Source organism: Pleurodeles waltl, chromosome 3_2, assembly GCF_031143425.1.
Source record: "Pleurodeles waltl isolate 20211129_DDA chromosome 3_2, aPleWal1.hap1.20221129, whole genome shotgun sequence".
NCBI lineage: Eukaryota > Metazoa > Chordata > Amphibia > Caudata > Salamandridae > Pleurodeles > Pleurodeles waltl.
Genome location: NC_090441.1, coordinates 17,579,884 through 17,600,320, shown reverse-complemented (window position 1 = coordinate 17,600,320; position 20,437 = coordinate 17,579,884). Strand labels below are relative to the sequence as shown.

At 48.4% G+C, this 20,437-nt stretch overlaps 1 protein-coding gene across 10 annotated transcripts in view; it reads right to left on the bottom strand.

The window, feature by feature from the left end:
- The window catches only part of CUEDC1 (CUE domain containing 1), a 383,678-nt gene that overhangs the window by 29,691 nt on the left and 333,550 nt on the right, over positions 1 to 20,437 (bottom strand). For all 10 annotated transcript variants that reach the window (XM_069226613.1, XM_069226616.1, XM_069226611.1 and 7 more), the window contains 3 exons: positions 16,988 to 17,080; positions 2,708 to 2,801; positions 811 to 869 (listed from right to left, as the gene is read on the bottom strand). In XM_069226613.1, the coding sequence (XP_069082714.1) occupies positions 811 to 869; positions 2,708 to 2,801; positions 16,988 to 17,080 (246 nt within the window). The remainder of the gene's footprint in view (positions 1 to 810; positions 870 to 2,707; positions 2,802 to 16,987; positions 17,081 to 20,437) is intronic.

Genomic DNA, 20,437 nt, shown 5'->3' with positions numbered 1-20,437 from the left:
CTCTGGTGTGTAGATGCTGGTGAAAGATAGGAATAACATTAGGAACAATTAACATAGAGGTTTGTATTGTTCACCATTCTAATAATGCTTATTACAACAATATGTCTCATCTGCTTCATAACCAAAGCTCTTGGTTTATTTACAAGAATAAGACATTTTCAATAAATATCAGAAAATGTATTTTTGAATCTTTTCTTGTGACATCTTGGGTATTTAAAACTAATGAACAAGAGGCTTATATCCATTTCCACAAATTCCTTGGGAATCAGAGTGGTCATGTTCAAGGTTACCAACAACATTTACTACCATGAGAGGTGAGCTAGTTTAATAAACCAACATTTACTAATGATATGTGTAGACTACGTCTACACTGTGAAGTTTCTCTTGACATGATACACAGTCCTAATAAAATTCGTCGGAACCATATAACAGTTATATCTTGCATCCCTTTTTCTCTGAGACACCACAAGCATGTAAGTTAATTTGCTCTGTAAAGATGGACAGAAGATGTAATATTTCTAGTGACCTGGCAGGTACAATAAGAGTTAGCACAATGGTATAAGTGCGGCCATGAACTGAGGCTTGAACGCACTGGCACATATTTAGTGCACTAAGAAGTACAGCACAGTTTTCCTTCAGCTGGTTAGTATTTACATCCATAATTGCATGAAAGAGGAACATTTTGTAAAAGTAATACACAGATGTCAGTATAAGCTGCATTAAACACCACAAGAGCGTTAGCAACCGATCACATGCCAATCTATCTAAATAAAAGAAAATTTAAACTGTATCTAAATAAACAGTACATACCACATGAGGGTCCTTCAGCATCGTCCAGGAGATTTGCTGTTGATGCCCCTGTTCCAAGTCTAAACACTGCTATTAAGGTAGAATTTATTTTTATTGGAAATTGTGAAGGGTCTGCCACTGTACCTTGAAATTCCAATATTATAGAAATAAGGAAATCCAGCCTCTTACCCTTCATGAAGAACTGCCTTGTGTTTGGGAGAAGAGGAATCAAGCGGTACATTTATGCTGCATTTTACGATTATCCAGACAAAGTACATTGTACATACTCTTGGCCTCGCACAAATAGCAATACAGTCTCCACGGACATCGTTCAGCCTGCACTTGAAAAAATATGAAATCAGTGCACATGTAGTAGACTGAAGTCATAAAGCTAGTTGCGCATTAGTTATATTATTGTGCAAATAGCCTTTTTTTATATAGTAACAAATGTAAACTCACTATTGCTATCCACAAAATCTGGCTTTACGTTTGTGAAGAGTTACTCACAGTGTTTTTGGGAACACCCAAATATAATTCTTATTTCGTAAATCAGCTGGGATTTTTTCATGTCAGGGATAGAAGTAAATTAGTTTCAAGGGAAGCATGGCAAAAGGGAACTCAAAATTCCGAGAAACGGGTATCGCCCCAGGAAAAATATTCACTGTAAAAAAAAAATGTAATTTAAAAAAAAAAAAAAAAAAAAAAAAAACATCGAAATGCAGTTGTGTTCGTGCGTGATATTTCTGCACGACGAAGGGTCACCGTATTGGTGCAATCAGGAATTCTCAAAACGTTTTCTAGCAGTTCTCTTCGGAAACTGAATGCTGCAGTTTCCCTGGAGAAGTTCTGTAAATTCTAGAAATTCGCAAACTGTCACCTGAAAGAAGTAGTAAACCTACAAGCGCAGATTTTGGAATTTCTTTGTGAATCGGCTCCAAAGTGTTTGCATGCCTCGTTGCAAAGTAGGTCCATTCCTAGCAACTCGCTTTTCTGATATCATTAAATAAACCTGCTTCTATCCGGTGTTTTCACTGTCTGTAAGAGTAACAGAAGACGGCTGTAATTTCCCTAGGTATTTTAAAAAGCATATGTTTGACAACTAGACAACATTTTACGGAAAGGTAGTTTTTTAACTGCACAAAACAAGGCGTAATGTTACTGTTGCACACAAAGGGATAGAAATGGGTTCAATTCACTGACATCACACAAAAATGGGATTGTGTGTGGTCAGGAGTTCGGTTTAGTTCTTCAGTGCATGCAGTCACACAGGGAGTCACTAATTCTACTGAAAGAGAGAGAGTATAAAAGACTTGGCAGTCACGGGACCATAATCAATGACTGAACAAAGCCCAACAAATATGTGAGCTGAGATAGTATTCCATTCCGACAACGTCTGCACGAAGACAATTTCTAAAGAACAATCAAAAGTTGCATTTTATTTCTCTTCGAACTCCCTTTTCCACAAGTAGACATGATGATGTACACAAATGTTAACCGTTGGTGAATATTAAAAAAGACTTGGGCAATTCAAACATGGAAAAGGAGAAATCACCAGTGTAGTATGAAATCGTAGACCCAACTAGCCCCAAAACAGCTCAGTAATTGTAGCATTTAGTTTTGATTGTTGTAAAAAGAAATTCTGCAGCAGTCAACCGAGGCCAGGTATGCAAAATAACGACAAGTCATTGAAACAAAGGAAGAAAGCATGCGACTGAATGCACAGTGTATCCTACTGGAGAATCCACCCAACGCTGGAAGTCTTGCTCACCAATCACACGACACTGAGGGGCATTCACACAACACTGAGGGGCTGATTACACGGGTCCTGTAAAATTCAACACAGAGGTGTTCAGAATTTATTGAGTTTTCTATTTAATGCCCAAAGGTTCAACTTTAAACATGTTCATTCAAAGGATACACCTGATGCTTCAACAAGTGCTTTCTTTTCGACTTCCTCATCTTCGTCTTCTCTGAAAATGCTCTTGCAAGTTCAAAAAGCTTCTTTCGGGTTGCTTCAAGGAATAGTGACAGTTTATGTTTTTAGTTTAGCTTTTAATGATTTATTAAATCATGAATGATGTCCATTTGTGGAATTTGAATATGTCCTACATAGGCAACTGACATTTCAAGAGTCATTCTTGTAGCTCGTGGAAGACACACACACAGACAGCCACTAGCCTAGCAGTATCTTACACGTCATACTTTACTATGATTTATGCACGCATACAACTTAAAAATCACCCAAATGGCAACAATCAGCATGTCTAACAAGCATGTAAAAATATATTGCAAGATACGTGTAACTCACAACAGACTAGCCATTTCCTACAAAAGCAAAATTCATTATTGGTGCTGCCATTTTCTAATCTGCAACACAGCAAAAAGCTGTATGATAAAGTGAAAACAGATTTCTTATGTTTCATGTTCATCCACCTTAGTTCTAGCTATATTTTTCAAAACATAGATAACTAAGGTCCAGGACACATTTAATAGAAATTGCTTCTATTTCAGGAGATAGAACAACATACCAAATACGTACATATATACATGTCTGATCCCACTTTTCACCCATCATGCAAGTTTGGACCACACTTTCAACTTCATTATCTTTTACACTATACACCTTTATCATTACATTATATTTATTTAGTGTCGCCCGTTACTGTGCAGAGGTTTCTTTTCCCCTGGTGAGTTTTGTTTCCGGTATATGCAATGGCAAATGTATAACGGCTAAAAGCTATGGTTGCAAGAACCTAAATGGAAAAACTTCAAACTAAAACAACGTAACTTGCTACCCAATGTTTTTTTCTGATGGGGACTATCCCTGCAAGGGACTCATCTGAAGAAATATAATCGAATGGTCAAATGGATCCAGAAACTCTTCAGGTATGCAGTCAAGTGTGTACACAGCAACTTTGGGAACTTGGCAGCAAAGGTGTCACCTAGGTGTGATGTTGAAGCTCCAAAAAAGGTGCCACTCAAACCTGTGAAACCGGATATCTACCACAATGCTCTCTGATCCCCTCCAGGACCTCCCTCTGAGCAAGCTTCGATCAAAACACTGTTTCTTCATTGCTTTGGCCTTCGTTGTGCCACAGAAGGCCATGTGCAGTCGCCACACCCTATAGAAGTCTTCAAGCAGCTAACCGGAAAGTCCCTTTTGCATTCAGGTGTTGCATCCAACTCTACTGTCTTTGAAGGGCGAATTTTTCTACAGAAGGCTGTGAAGCAGTTGACAAGTCTCTGTTAAGAGTGACTCCATTATAATGAAAGGGCGGTCTTCAATGATCAATAGTTTAGGATTGGAAAGATATGAATTTCCACCACCATTCAAACAAGAGGCTAGGACTGAGGAATTGCATGTGAAGGGGTGTTCTGCATACTGGAAAGACGCTACACTCAAACTGAAGCAGAAAAACCATGTGTGACATTTTCTGAGGGGATGTGAATGTATGCTTCTTGGCTGACCAAAGAAAGCAGCCCAGCATACCATAGTGACTGCAGAGCTTTATGAGAGTCACCACATTAGACCATCTTTTCCTGAGAAAACAACTGAAAAAACTCTCAAACACCAACTGGTATTCTGGTTAGCAGTTCTAATAAACAGGGCACGGCCTGATCAAGTGATCCAAAGGTATCTCCTCCCACTGCCTTGTCACTATCACGCATGCCACCACACGCAAAATAATGGGCGGGAAAAGGCAACTCACTACCGAGGTTCAGAGGGCAGCATAAGAGAAACCACAATATCCATCAGTTAACACCCCCTGGCGTCCGTGGAAAAAATGTTCCTATTGTTATCGTGGGCATCATCTTCCACTGATACGGACTGTTAGATCGGCAAAACCTCCAACATGTTGTGTATAGGGCTTCCAGGAATAGGGCTACAGGCCCTCAAGTAGCCTGGCTCTGCTTACACTGTTTCAAATTGTCTGTTATGCTACCAGAAAACAGCTCTGTTCAAAACCATCAATAGGTTGGATTTGAACGTCCTGGGCTAAAAACAACATTGATCTCATAAGGAATGCAGGTATAAAATAAATCAAACTATGATTTAACTTAAATACAAAATGTGAAAGTGGTAATGTGTCAACACTACAGTCGAGCCGAACGTCACAATATCATCTGACTGGCAGCCTGTGACTGAAGCTATTCTGTCACTTCACTGCCCAGCTCACCCACCCTGTGCCTTTCATTAAGGCTGGGGCTTTTTCTGAAATACCTATGCGTCGTGTCAAGAGACACTAGTCTCAGTAACAGAGTCCTCAGTTTTCCTTACATTATCTGTGGACCATGGAGACAAACACAGAAGTAATTTTAATCTATAGAGGTTGGTCTTTTGTACTATATTATTTTACAGATATTCATAATCATTTTACCGTAGCTGTCTTGTCAGTGAACCACACTCAGCAATGCTAGTTTCTAGAAAGTCTTTAACTATCGTTAGGTTGTTTTATCGGGATTTTTCGACTTTTCAAGTTGTCTTTATTGAACACAGAGCTCTAATACATCACTCACAAAACAACTATATACAAAGAACTGATCCTTAAAGGCTTTTGGTCAAGAGACCAACTTTGCCCTGGTCTCTATATATGCGAGCAAACAAAGAGTTTGGATAGAGCAACAAGGTGTCAGAATTTCGGCACCTCAGATTCTATTGCAGTTGGCTGCAATGTGTGCAATATCATCCCACATATCCGTGTCTACGTTCTAAGCAGGGACTACGCCATATTCTGGAGTAATTTCAACACAGAGGTCTGGAGAGTGGAATGTTGGTTAAGGCTAAGAGAAACAAGCATTGCCAAAACCAATAGGCCTCGCCTGTGCAACAGTTATTGGTCTTGCCAATGTCTTTTAGCTATGTTCCACAGCTGCGCAACTGCGGTGCAGCATGGCTATATGTTAGAAAAGGGATGGCCAGCGCTGGCTCTTCATAGTGGGGGTGGGGGGGGGGTTGGGGATGAGGCAAACCCGGATGGGGGGGGGACGGGTGGTGATGGGCAACACGGACAACTAAGGTAAAGAGAAACATGGAAAACAGGAGGGAGGGTTTTAGGGGACTGGCAAAGGGAAGAAAAAAAAAAAAAAGCGGGAGGGGAAGAGGCAACTGGGACAAGGGCTGAAGAAGCAACACGGACAACTGAAGAAGCAACACTTCACGCCACGGACAGGGGTGGGTGGGTGGGTGGGGGCAGAAGCGGTGGGTGGGAGGAGGATGAGGCAAACCCGGACGGGGGTGGTGGCGGGTGGGAGGGGGATGAGGCAAACCCGGACGGGGAGTTGGGGGCGGGTGGGAGGGGGATGAGGCAAACCCGGACGGGGGAGGTGGGGGCGGGTGGGAGGGGATGAGGCAAACCCGGACGGGGGAGGTGGGGGCGGGTGGGAGGGGATGAGGCAAACCCGGACGGGGGAGGTGGGGGCGGGTGGGAGGGGATGAGGCAAACCCGGGGGGGGGGGGGGCGGGTGGGAGGGGATAAGGCAAACCCGGGGGGGGGGTGCGGTTGGGAGGGGATGAGGCAAACCCGGGGGGGGGGGGGGGCGGTTGGGAGGGGATGAGGCAAACACGGATGGGGGGGGGGGGGGGGGCGGTTGGGAGGGGATGAGGCAAACCCGGATGGGGGGGGCAGGGGGGGTGGGTGGGAGGGAGGGGATGAGGCAAACCCGGATGGGGGGCACAGGGGGGGTTGGTGAGAGGGGATGAGGCAAACCCGGATGGGGGGCACAGGGGGGGTTGGTGAGAGGGGATGAGGCAAACCCGGATGGGGGGGCAGGGGGGGTGGAGGGGCAGGGGGGGGTGGGTGGGAGGGGATGGGGGGCAGGGGGGGTGGGTTGGAGGGGATGGGGGGGCAGGGGGGGTGGGTGGGAGGGGATGGGGGGGCAGGGGGGGTGGGTGGGAGGGGATGAGGCAAACCCGGACGGGGAGGGGCGGGTGGGAGGGGATGAGGCAAACCCGGACGGGGAGGGGCGGGTGGGAGGGGATGAGGCAAACCCGGACGGGGAGGGGCGGGTGGGAGGGGATGAGGCAAACCCGGATGGGGAGGGGCGGGTGGGAGGGGATGAGGCAAACCCGGAAGGGGAGGGGTGGGTGGGAAGGGATGAGGCAAACCCGGACGGGGAGGGGCGGGTGGGAGGGGATGAGGCAAACCCGGACGGGGATGGGGGCGGGTGGGTTGGGATGATGCTAACCCGGACGGGGATGGGGGCGGGTGGGAGGGGATGACGCTAACCCGGACGGGGCGGGTGGGAGGGGATGACGCTAACCCGGACGGGGAGGGGGGCGGGTGGGAGGGGATGAGGCTAACCCGGACGGGGCGGGTGGGAGGGGATGAGGCTAACCCGGACGGGGAGGGGGGCGGGTGGGAGGGGATGAGGCTAACCCGGACGGGGAGGGGGGCGGGTGGGAGGGGATGAGGCTAACCCGGACGGGGAGGGGGGGGGGGTGGGAGGGGATGAGGTAAACCCGGATGGGGGGACAGGAGGGGTGGGTGGGAGGGGATGAGGCAAACCCGGATGGGGGGGGACGGGTGGGAGGGGATGAGGCAAACCCGGACGGGGGGCGGTGGCGGGTGGGAGGGGGATGAGGCAAACCCGGACGGGGGAGGTGGGGGCGGGTGGGAGGGGATGAGGCAAACCCGGACGGGGGAGGTGGGGGCGGGTGGGAGGGGATGAGGCAATCCCGAACGGGGGAGGTGGGGGCGGGTGGGAGGGGATGAGGCAAACCTGGACAGGGGGGGGGTTGATGAGGCAAACCTGGACAGGGGGGGGGGGTTGATGAGGCAAACCCGGGTGGGGTGGGAGGGGATAAGGCAAACCTGGACAGGGGGGGGGGGCGGGTTGGAGGGGATAAGGCAAACCCGGGGGGGGGGGGGGGGGAGAGGGGATGAGGCAAACCCGTACGGGGAGGGGGGCGGGTGGTTTGGGGATGAGGTAAACCCGGACGGGGAGGGGGGCGGGTGGGAGGGGATGAGGTAAACCCGGACGGGGAGGGGGGTGGGTGGGAGGGGATGAGGTAAACCCGGACGGGGAGGGGGGTGGGTGGGAGGGGATGAGGTAAACCCGGACGGGGAGGGGGGCGGTGGGAGGGGTTGAGGCAAACCCGGACGGGGAGGGGGGCGGGTGGGAGGGGTTGAGGCAAACCTGGGGAGGGCGGGTGGGAGGGGATGAGGCAAACCCGGGGAGGGCGGGTGGGAGGGGATGAGGCAAACCCAGGGAGGGCGGGGTGGGAGGGGATGAGGCAAACCCGGGGAGGGCGGGTGGGAGGGGATGAGGCAAACCCGGGGAGGGCGGGTGGGAGGGGATGAGGCAAACCCGGACGGGGAGGGGATGAGGCAAACCCGAACGGGGAGGGGCGGGTGGGAGGGGATGAGGCAAACCCGGACGGGGAGGGGCGGGTGGGAGGGGATGAGGCAAACCCGTACGGGAGGGGGGCGGGTGGGAGGGGATGAGGCAAACCCGTACGGGGAGGGGGCGGGTGGGAGGGGATGAGGCAAACCCGGACGGGGAGGGGGGCGGGTGGGAGGGGATGAGGCAAACCCGGACGGGGAGGGGGGCGGGTGGGAGGGGATGAGGCAAACCCGGACGGGGAGGGGGGCGGGTGGGAGGGGATGAGGCAAACCCGGACGGGGAGGGGGGCGGGTGGGAGGGGTTGAGGCAAACCTGGGGAGGGCGGGTGGGAGGGGATGAGGCAAACCCGGGGAGGGCGGGTGGGAGGGGATGAGGCAAACCCAGGGAGGGCGGGTGGGAGGGGATGAGGCAAACCCGGGGAGGGTGGGTGGAAGGGATGAGGCAAACCCGGACGGGGAGGGGATGAGGCAAACCCGGACGGGGAGGGGCGGGTGGGAGGGGATGAGGCAAACCCGGACGGGGAGGGGCGGGTGGGAGGGGATGAGGCAAACCCGGACGGGGAGGGGCGGGTGGGAGGGGATGAGGCAAACCCGTACGGGAGGGGGGCGGGTGGGAGGGGATGAGGCAAACCCGTACGGGGAGGGGGGTGGGTGGGAGGGGATGAGGCAAACCCGTACGGGGAGGGGGGCGGGTGGGAGGGGATGAGGCAAACCCGGACGGGGAGGGGGGAGGGGGGCGGGTGGGAGGGGATGAGGCAAACCCGGACGGGGAGGGGGGCGGTGGGAGGGGTTGAGGCAAACCCGGGGAGGGCGGGTGGGAGGGGATGAGGCAAACCCGGACGGGGAGGGGCGGGTGGGAGGGGGATGAGGCAAACCCGGACGGGGAGGGGCGGGTGGGTGGGGGATGAGGCAAACCCGGACGGGGAGGGGCGGGTGGGTGGGGGATGAGGCAAACCCGGACGGGGAGGGGCGGGTGGGTGGGGGATGAGGCAAACCCGGACGGGGAGGGGCGGGTGGGTGGGGGATGAGGCAAACCCGGACGGGGAGGGGCGGGTGGGTGGGGGATGAGGCAAACCCGGACGGGGAGGGGCGGGTGGGTGGGGGGATGAGGCAAACCCGGACGGGGAGGGGCGGGTGGGAGGGGATGAGGCAAACCCGGACGGGGAGGGGCGGGTGGGAGGGGATGAGGCAAACCCGGACGGGGAGGAGCGGGTGGGAGGGGATGAGGCAAACCCGGACGGGGAGGGGCGGGTGGGAGGGGATGAGGCAAACCCGGACGGGGAGGGGCGGGTGGGAGGGGATGAGGCAAACCCGGACGGGGAGGGGGGCGGGTGGGAGGGGATGAGGCAAACCCGAACGGGGAGGGGAGCGGGTGGGAGGGGATGAGGCAAACCCGGACGGGGAGGGGGGCGGGTGGGAGGCGATGAGGTAAACCCGGAGGGGGGCGGGTGGGAGGGGATGAGGTAAACCCGGAGGGGGGCGGGTGGGAGGAGATGAGGTAAACCCGGACGGGGAGGGGGGCGGGTGGGAGGGGATGAGGTAAACCCGGACGGGTGGGAGGGGATGAGGTAAACCCGGACGGGGAGGGGGGCGGGTGGGAGGGGATGAGGTAAACCCGGACGGGGAGGGGGGCGGGTGGGAGGGAATGAGGTAAACCCAGACGGGGAGGGGGGCGGGTGGGAGGGGATGAGGTAAACCCGGACGGGGAGGGGGGCGGGTGGGAGGGGATGAGGTAACCCCGGACGGGGAGGGGGGCGGGTGGGAGGGGATGAGGCAAACCCAGGGAGGGCGGGTGGGAGGGGATGAGGCAAACCCAGGGAGGGCGGGTGGGAGGGGATGAGGCAAACCCAGGGAGGGCGGGTGGGAGGGGATGAGGCAAACCCAGGGAGGGCGGGTGGGAAGGTGGGAGGGGAAAATAAGACCGACAATGAAGCCAACACATCGTAAGCAATGGGCTGGCTCAAATCCCTTTGTAATATACAGTAGCTCTCAAGTGACAGTACAAGTGTGCTGCCTTTATGCAACACCTAAAAAGAAACCTGATGTCTTTACCCCTTTGATGACTCTTGCTGCTCACAAAAGAAAGGCCCTTGTAGCACTTGGGCAAAGATGATATAATACAGTTAAGTTCTTGTGCTTCTGCATTCCCTTGTGAAGCTTCTACTCAGTCTAGCATGGTAGCAACAACTCAAAGGTGATTCTGTTTTCTTGAGCGAAACTGTAGGGCCCGATTGGTCTACGGGGAATCAAAAAACCCTGGCTTCTGTTTCCCTAATGGTCTAAGAGTGCTTGGTCAAGCATAAGTAAATCGTACCAAAGTCATGATCTGGACACAAACACTACATATGACACTATGTGTGATGAGGTTCGGAAACAAACACCTAGCACTTGGGATCTTCTTTATGGCTTGGCTCTATCAGCCAAAAGTTCTGCAGTCAAATACAGATAAAATGGAGGTGAAATGGAAGATTATGGGTTAACTCGATATCCTGCAAATGCTGCACTTGACAAAAGAAACTCAAGTCACTGGCAGCATGTTCATGAAGTTGCAACATCACTCCAGTGAGACATCTGCTAGGCTCTCCTTCTGAAGACAATGTGGAGACACCACCAAAAACGTTTCTGATTCCAGGCTGAGACTTGGAGATATTTCTTTGGATAAGACATCTGTTGGAATAACTAAGAAACTGACTTTTCCATGTTGCTAGTAATTGTGCATGATATCACATTTCAGGGCACTGGGATCTGATTTGGTTGCACCTCTGGTCGATTTCTCTTTTCTCAAAGTATTTTGCCATTAAAATGTTATTTAAGGATTCAGACATTAAAGAAACCAGTTTTTTTCCCTTTCCTGTCTACTACTTCACACCCATTTCCAGGCACCTCTGTCATGATCCTTCCTTGCCCTTTACCCTTCAGTGTCTCTTCAAATCTACCAGGCCTCTATTGCCATGATCCTTACCCAGTCACTTCCCTTATGTGCTTTTTCCTGGTTTGCACCCCAGTCCTTATTATCATAACCCTTCCTCACTCACTCTTCTTGTATTTCTCCTCACCAGCACCTTTCTTTCCTGCTCACCTTTGCCATGACTATTTGTATTTCATACATGCAGCATCTTTAAGAAGTTATGGCATTTCCTAGGTTGGGTTCCATTTGGGAATTGCAAAAGCCATGTCTGTTTTGATGTAATACTCTTTGCTCTAATGCAGAGGCTTGCATATCTCAGGCCTCAAGAACACTCAGTTTAGTATGGGCAGGCTGTGTTTGCTCTTCATTCAAGAGGTTTTAGTCAGGTCATCTGTGCATAATTACAGACATGGATGTTTCTAGGCATATGTTTCAAGGTGGTTTCTTTAACATTCTTCAGTGGGGTGAGACTTTATATATCCTGTGAATTGCTATCCAATTCAATGTGCATTGTTGGGTGGATTTCCCACAGCTGGGGATTGTTGTTCATGGTTTGCATGGCACTGCAGCATATGGTCTGGTGTTGAGGTCACGTTTAGGCACATATCATCAGTAGCAGCTGTCCTCTATAGTGGTTAATCCATGGGCTTTACGTGTGGTAAGCAAGAGAACACAAATTACTTGTTGGGATGATATGCATTGCCAAAATGTGTGTAATCCATGATTACCACTTTGCATTTTGGATGGCACAAACAGAAAAGAGTAAGTGAACAACCTCAACCTTGAAAGTTTTGAAGATGAGATGAGAGAAGCAGTGACTGTCTTCATGTCTTCAATGTTGTCAGACACATGCTAAGATTAAGAAAAATAATTGAGCCTTCAAAAACAATAACATCTCCAGATCAAGAGGCCTTTTTAACCATGGTCGGTGCAGAGAATTAAGTTTGGACGGTCTTTACGCCCTCTGTGTCGAGCCGACCGTCTGCATCTACAGCTTTGGCTCCGAGTGGTTATTCAATGGCGAAACATAGTTCCTTGGAGACAAAAACATCAAAGTCACACCAGAAAAAGACTATTGAGGCTACAGTGGGGCATATTCTCCAAAAGTTCCAAGAAAGATGGACTCTCTGCACCGGGTGGCTATACATGGTGTACAGAAACAGTAACATGTATTTGTTCATTCGTTTCCCAAATCTAATTTCTCAACTCTCAATGTTGGGGAAACTGGGAACTGTCAGTTTCAGGTTCTGGTCTGTAATGGCCAGTCCTTTCAATATGATCTTGTTTCAGTCTTCTGTAGAGCTATAGTTTGAGGAAGTGCAGATGCTGTGTCTTCCAGAAAGCTGGCTCAATGCTTTTGTTATGTCTCAAGTTCCTAAAATAAATATCATGTATTGCATGTAGAAGCCTGTAAAGGTGTAAACAGACATTGATTCTGTAGTAGTATGTGTATTGCATTCTTTTAAGGATTTACACTCGTCAGTTTCTCATGTAGAATTTGAACCAGTTGGCTAAACTGGGCAGCCTGAATTATTCCTTGGCCATTTGTAATTATGACATCTTTACAAACTAAGGCCCACAGAGCTTCAATCTCTTTAACATGTTTCATCACATACTGTAGGAAGTTGACTCTGTATATACTATTTCAAAGTAATAAATAGTGTGCACATAGTCCAAGGGTTCCCCTTAGAGGTAAGATAGTGGCAATAAGAGATAATTATAATGCTCTATTTTGTGGTAGTGTGGTTGAGCAGTAGGCTTATCAGAGGGAAGTGTTAAGCATTTGTTGTACACACACAGGCAATAAATGAGGAACACACACTCAAAGACTTACTCCAGGCCAATAGGTTTTTATATTGAAAAATATATTTTCTTAGTTTATTTTAAGAACCACAGGTTCAAGATTTACATTAAACACTTTAAATGTAAGGTACTTCACTTAGATACTTTATGAACTTTGAATGAAAACAATATCATGCACAGTCTTTGTAAAAATGGCAATAAGCTATTTTCAAAGTAGACAGTGCAAAAATCAACAGTTCCTGGGGGAGGTAAGTAAAGGTTAGATTAGGAGGTAAGTAAAACACTTACAAGTCTCAGTCCTGGGGCATAGGCAGCCCACCGTTGGGGGTTCAAGACAACCCCGAAGTTACCACACCAGCAGCTCAGGGCCGGTCAGGTGCAGAGGTCAAAGAGGTGCCCAAAACACATAGGCGCCTATGGAGAACAGGGGTGCTCCGGTTCCAGTCTGCCAGCAGGTAAGTACCTGCGTCCTCGGGGGGCAGACCAGGGGGGTTTTGTAGAGCACTGGGGGGGACACAAGTAGGCACACAAAACCCACCCTCAGCGGCACAGGGGTGGTCGGGTGCAGTGTGCAAAGCAGGTGTCGGGTTTTGTATAGGTTTCAATGGAGGGACCCGGGGGTCACTCTAGCGGTGCAGGCAGGCACGGGGGGCTTCTCGGGACAGCCAGCACCTGGGCAAGGCAGAGGGTCGCCTGGGGGTCACTCCTGCATCGAAGTATGGTTCCTTCAGGTCCTGGGGGCAGCGGGCGCAGTGTTGGTTCCAGGCGTCGGGTCCCTTGTTACAGGCAGTCGCGGTCAGGGGGCGCCTCTGGATTCTCTCTACAGGCGACGCTGTGGGGGCTCAGTGGGGTCGTCTCTGGTTACTCACAGGCTCGCAGTCGCCGGGGAGTCCTCCCTGAGGTGTTGGTTTTCTGCAGGTCAAGCCAGGGGCATCAGGTGCAGTGTGTAGAGTCTCACGCTTCCGGCGGGAAACGTGAAGTCTTTGGAGGTTGCTTCTTTGTTGCAAAGACGTAGCTGGTTTTGAACAGGGCCGCTGGTCACGGGAGCTTCTTGGTCCTGTAGTCCAGGGCAGTCCTCTGAGGCTTCAGAGGTCGCTGGTCCCTGTCGGATGCGTCGCTGGAGCAGGATTTCAAAGTTGGAGACAGGCCGGTAGGGCTGGGGCCAAATCAGTTGTCGTCTTCCTCCTTCTCTGAAGGCTTGTAGGTCAGCAGTCCTTCTTTCTTCAGGTTGCAGGAATCTGATTTCCTGGGATCTTGGGAGCCCCTAAATACTGAATTTAGGGGTGTGTTTAGGTCTGGGAGGGCAGTCGCCAATGGCTACTGTCCTTGAGGGTGGCTACACCCTCTTTGGGCCTCCTCCCTGTGGGGAGGGGGGCACATCCCTATTGGGGGAATCCTCCAAACTCAAGATGGAGGATTTCTCAAGACAGGGGTCACCTCGGCTCAGGACACCTTAGGGGCTGTCCTGACTGGTGGGTGACTCCTCCTTGTTTTTCTCATTATCTCCTCCAGCCTTGCCGCCAAAAGTGGGGGGCTGTGGCCGGAGGGGCGGGCATCTCCACTAGCTGGGATGCACTGGGGCGCTGTAGCAAAAGGGGTGAGCCTTTGAGGCTCACCGCCATTTGTTACAGTTCCTGCAAGGGGGGGGGGGGGGGTGAGAAGCACCTCCACCCAGTACAGACTTTGTTCCTGGCCACAGAGTGACAAAGGCACTCTCCCCATGTGGCCAGCAACATGTCGGGTGTGTGGCAGGCTGGCAGGAACTGGTCAGCCTACACTAGAAGTCGGGTAGGTATTCAGGGGGCATCTCTAAGATGCCCTCTGGGTGTGTTTTACAATCAATTGTACACTGGCATCAGTGTGCATTTATTGTGCTGAGAAGTTTGATACCAAACTTCCCAGTTTTCAGTGTAGCCATTATGGAACTGTGGAGTTCGTGTTTGACAAACTCCCAGACCATATACTCTTATGGCTACCCTGCACTTACAATGTCTAAGGTTTTGCTTAGACACTGTAGGGGCATAGTGCTCATGCACATATGCCCTCTCCCGTGGTGTAGTGCACACTGCCTTAGGGCTGTAAGACCTGCTAGAGGGGTGACTTACCTATGCCACAGGCAGTGTGGGGTTGGCATGGCCCTCTGAGGAGAGTGCCATGTTGACTTAGTCATTTTCTCCCCACCAGCACACACAAGCTGTGAAGCAGTGTGCATGTGCTCATTGAGGGGTCCATAGGGTGGCATAAGATATGCTGCAGCCCTTAGAGACCTTCCCTGGCATCAGGGCCCTTGGTAACAGGGGTACCAGTTACTAGGGACTTACCTGAGTGTCAGGGTTGTGCCAATTGTGGAGACAAAGGTACAGTTTAGGGAAAGAACACTGGTGCGGGGGCCTGGTTAGCAGGGTCCCAGCACACTTTCAAATCATAACTTAGCATCAGCAAAGGCAAAAAGTTAGGGGGTAACCATGCCAAGGAGGCATTTCCCCACACATACACTTTGTTTCTTTATCCACTCATATTTGTGTCACCCAGCTTGACGTTTTCTTACTTCTCTTACTAGGATTAAGCCTAAAGTCCATCTATCGCTGCCTTCCAACTCACATCGAACTCAGTTCTATGCATTCTGGTTGTAGGATCCAATCTCTTTTTAAGCTAGAGTGGGGTTCCTGGGCGTCCACACACTGAGGCTAGATTATTCTTCATCTGCTAGTTTGTGTTCCTTGTCAAAGAATTATCTCCCTCCCACCCTCTATTTCTCTGAACAAGGAAAGGGATTAAAATGTGGGTTAAATATAAAGATCTGCCTTTAATACTGTGGAACAAAGTAGAATACAGTAATGATAAGGCATTCCACTGGGCAAAGGTGCATTTTGCGACAGGGCCATAAAGACCACTGGGACAGAAAAAATAAGACAACTCTGGTTATGGTTCTACTCATCTGTACATATAAGCAGACAACAGCCGGATTCACCTTTATGTGAATGGAAATCTTTGGATAATAGCTAACTGAATCAATAATTGTAGTGCAACTATCACCATCTGCATGACTCAGAGCATGCTTAAATAAACCCTGTTATGATAGGTCCTGGTGATTGACCAGACTATAGACTAGTTTCATACCAGACATACTGATCTGATACACAGGGCGATATTCAATTCTGGAAGTAGCATAAGTTCAGAACCAAGCAGTCCTGATGGATTTCACTGCAGTCTTTAATAGGGGTAGTGACTAAGTGTTATTATTTTAAGGCCAAAGTGTTTTCTAGGAATTGCTCGGTGATTTCAGAGTAGGACTACTGTAACACTGTCTATTTAGGATTGCCGAAGAATGATATCATTAAGCTGCAAAAAATACAAAATGGACCATATCGGCTAACCACCCTACTAGAACGACTGTTAAAAGGTTATGTGATGTTACATCTTAAATATACCCAGTCAGAAGGCAGACCCTTCGGTCCCTTAACTACACAAAGGTGGAATCCATTCAATCTAAAAAAAAAAAAATATGTATGCTGGAAAATCACCTGCAATTAAGATGCAGGTCAAAAACACTGTTGTTCTCGTAAACATTCTTTCTCACACAGATATATTGTTCCTGCATAGTTGTATTTAGAAATAAGTAACACATTAATAACCATATTAAGCTCTAGCCAAGAAGATGTCCGAATTCTCTGTGAGTAGTTTGTTTGTTGATATTTGTTTTATACCCCCCAAATACAGTTCTTTGATGTAGAAATGGCTCCCAAGGAGAAATGGAGCCAACTACCTGGCACCATTACACTGGCTAAACCAATATACTCATACTTCAAGCAGAATACACCACTGCTTTTAGGTGGCTGAGAGTAAAGACTGTGCACCCCAATGGGTTAAAGTGAAGAACAGGACTTGTGGCTTTCATCAAAAGGTTGCCCATTGCTCTTCATTTGATGGGGAGAAATTTTTATAAATCTCTCTCTTCAGCCTCCGAAAACTTCACTTTGCTAAAAACACAGACAGATCTAGAAGACATTTTTGAAATGTGCACTAAATGCACCAAAAGACTTCATTAATAGGTACATATCTTCGTAGAAATATGACAACATATGGGCAAAATAAGAAAAATAAAATTACACTCTATTGCACCTGACAATATGTGAATACTCACATTTTCCCATGTGTGTCAATTTATCCCTGAATAAGGCATCTTCAGATACTGTGCTGGTGGCCTCACTGGTTACGGAAGAGGGTAGTTGATCTTCTAAAAGACAGAGAAAAAAAACGAATTACGCAGAGACACCAAATCTGTAAGGTAAAATATAGCACAAGCACAATCTACTCAATTGCCCACAATTCGTCTAAAAATTACTCATATAGGAGTAATGCATAACTGCACAAATGATGTGTCAACCTAAAACAGAGAGGTCAACATGGACAGCTTTTGGTAAGGACACTGGTTCAAACATACGGCCTTCATGTAAGTCAAATAGCATATGTGGGCAATGAAGATATTCTCCCTTTTTGGAAAATTATTCTAAAGAAAATGGTAACAACAGAAGCAATACTAAAATTGATGTCCATTAAACATTCATAAAAAATATTAATTGCATTCAAAGTAATGTAAAGTTTCCTTGTTTTTGTTTGGAAATGCAGTTGATATTATCCTTTTATTTTTAATCCAGACATGCATATAGACCTTTTTAGAATGCATTAAAATTAATTAATATAAAATAATTTGACTTCTTTGAAATTAATGTTGCTGCGTGAGAACTGCTTTTACTTCAAGAGGTGGTAATTCCATATTCCCAGTTACAGTAACATCACATATATAGTACGGTTCAGCTTTCTAACTTTTCTTCCAACAAGTCATTCAGCAGCCCTTCGACCGACTGGAAGAAACTACTCCTAATTTTGTGATCTGTTTCCAGGCAGTAATCTGCCTTCTTCCTTCAAACAGAGCTTGAGACACTAGCTTGAGGCTACTAGTGTGCTGTGTGTGGCATTTACAGTACCTTTTACTCAGAGTTATTTGATGGTGGCAGTGACAATCATATTTGCTTCATTACTTTCAATTATTATATAGTGTGCAAATATAAGGACGTTGCCCTATGAAAATGTTAAATGATACTTTAAGAATATTTTATCCCACCTCTCCAACTTAACAGCTCAGCCATGATGCTTCCTTGAAAGCAGATATCAGCAGCACAGGGATAATAGCAGCTATTCCACATATTATGCCCAACTATAAATGCAATCCCCCAATGGCCTGCGGAGAAAAACGTTATACATTCCTACAAAACAATACAAATATTTTTGCTCTGGGCAACAAACTGCTGCAAAAGTATATTGTAGCATTTTGAGTTTCATCAAATTATAAAAATAATAAAAGCCTGTTGATTTAAAACAAGGAACATGTTACTTACCGTGTAAGCATCTGTTTGTGGCATGTAGTGCTGTAGATTCACAATCTCTGCATCTTCCTACCATCTAGTGTTGGGTTTGGATGTGCACAGGTTGTTTTTCTTCTAAGAAAGTCTTTTAAGTCACGAGGTAGAGGGACTCATCCTTCTCAGTGATACTGTGCATGGGCATCAACTCCATTGTTAGATTGTTTTCCCGCAGGAGGGTGAGAATGGAAGGTAGAGTAAGTGTAAGTTATGAGATGGCCACGTGAGAAAGAGTAAAATAAACTGCAACGATCACAGGTGTCAGAGGAGGCAGGTAAGCGCATGAGAATCTACACACTACATGCCACAAACGGATGCTTACAGGGTAATATATTCCAATCGAGGCATGAGTGGCTGTAGATACACATGCTCGTCATAGACTGTAAAGCAGCCCCTCTCAGAAACGATGGCTAACCTTAGGGCGTTGCATTTGTTTGGAAAAGAGTATGTAGCACTTCCTGACTTACATTGGCTTGACTCTGGCTAAAATAAGCATGCTGATACCAGGGGCTTTGTTTAAGCTGACAACAATGAGCAGCAGTAAATCGATTTGTAATGGGCCATTACTAATGTTTTGTCATTTATATCCAAGCTTAGGAGTGTGTGTCAAAAGGGAAGAGGCTCCAAATACTCTTCAAAAACCCCACCCCTAATAATCACACTGTGGACACTTTTACACATTAGTATGGCCTGCCTGACCAGAACAGTATGTTTGGTATAATGTATTTGATTGCATTTTTAAAACAGTAACAAATTCACTGCAATGTTCAAATATGTCTGGGCATATTTAAACATTGCCAATTTATTAGATTGTGAAAAATTTGGAGGGGGGCCTCAATTTTTTTTTCTACTGGAGGGCACAGCATTAAAATGGTTGAAGACCACTGGTGTAGGAGTTCAAATGGGGGGCCCATGACTCTTGTGAGAACGATATTGAAGTTCCATGAAGGTGCAGATGTAACCCACGGTTGAATAACTCTTTTGGGTCCCTCCCTGAAGGCTTTAATCACGGGGACCTTGAACAAAGAAAGGTGCTGCCTATTTTGGAGATCAGCCACTGCAGGGAGGTGTAATCTTCTGGATGTGAACGTTAAAGCATTTTGTAAGAGAAGAAGCTAGCAGACAATGTCTTGCACAGTGACTTTGAAACAGTCGATTTGTTTTAAGTGACAGTAGCACTCAAAACGTTTCCAGTTTCCTGCATTGCAAGCTCTAGTGGTAGGTGTAGGACTTCTTTAAGAATGTGCACCGAATCTGGTGGTAACCAGACTATATGACCTCAGGAGCCAAATTGCTAGGCTGAGTCTCTTGACAGCTGGGTGACTGATTTCTCAATGGTTCTGAGTTAGAAGGTCTGGCCTGTTTGGGAGCTTCTTGTGTGGAACTACTGAGAGGTCTAGTAGTGTTGTGAACCAGGGTTGACGAACCTAGGTGGGAGCTACTAGGATTATTGTGAGAAATGTTTGCCTGAGCTTCCAAATCAGAAAAGGAAGGACAGGGAGAGGAAGAAAAGCATAGGCAAATATTCCCGACCAACTCATCCACAGTGCATTGCCCTTGAATAGTGGGTGTGGGAACCTGGAGGTAAAGTTTGGGCATTTTGCGTTTTCTGCGGTTGAGAAAAGGTCTATTTTTTGGGAACCCCATCTGTGGAAGTATGGAATAGGACCTGTGGGTGGAGTTCCTATTCGTGGAAATGTTGCAGCATCCTACTTAGCAGATCTGCAAAGTTGTTGTCCATGCTTCGGAGATACTCTGCTATTAGGTGAATGTTGTGATGCAGAGCCCACTTCCAGATGTGAAAGTTGTAGAGAACATGTTCTCCCCCCCCCCCCCGTTTTTGTAGATAATACATGGCTGTCATATTGTCCATCTGGACTAGGACAACCTTGTGAATGAGGAAGGAAAGCTTTCAAGGCTAGGTCAACAGTTTGAGGCTAGAGAAAGTTAATATGGTGACCCTGGTGCTTGGTGTTCCATATACCCTGTATCATCAGACCTTTCAGATGTGCACCACATCCTGTGAGTGAGGAGTCTGTTGTGAGAGTTATGTGGGGAATGGGGAACAAGGTCAAGAAGAGGCCACCCCTTCAACATGTTGGGATTCTACAATTGCAGAGGGTGATAAGTCTGGCGGTCTAACAACACTAGATCCTGTAAGTGACCCTGTG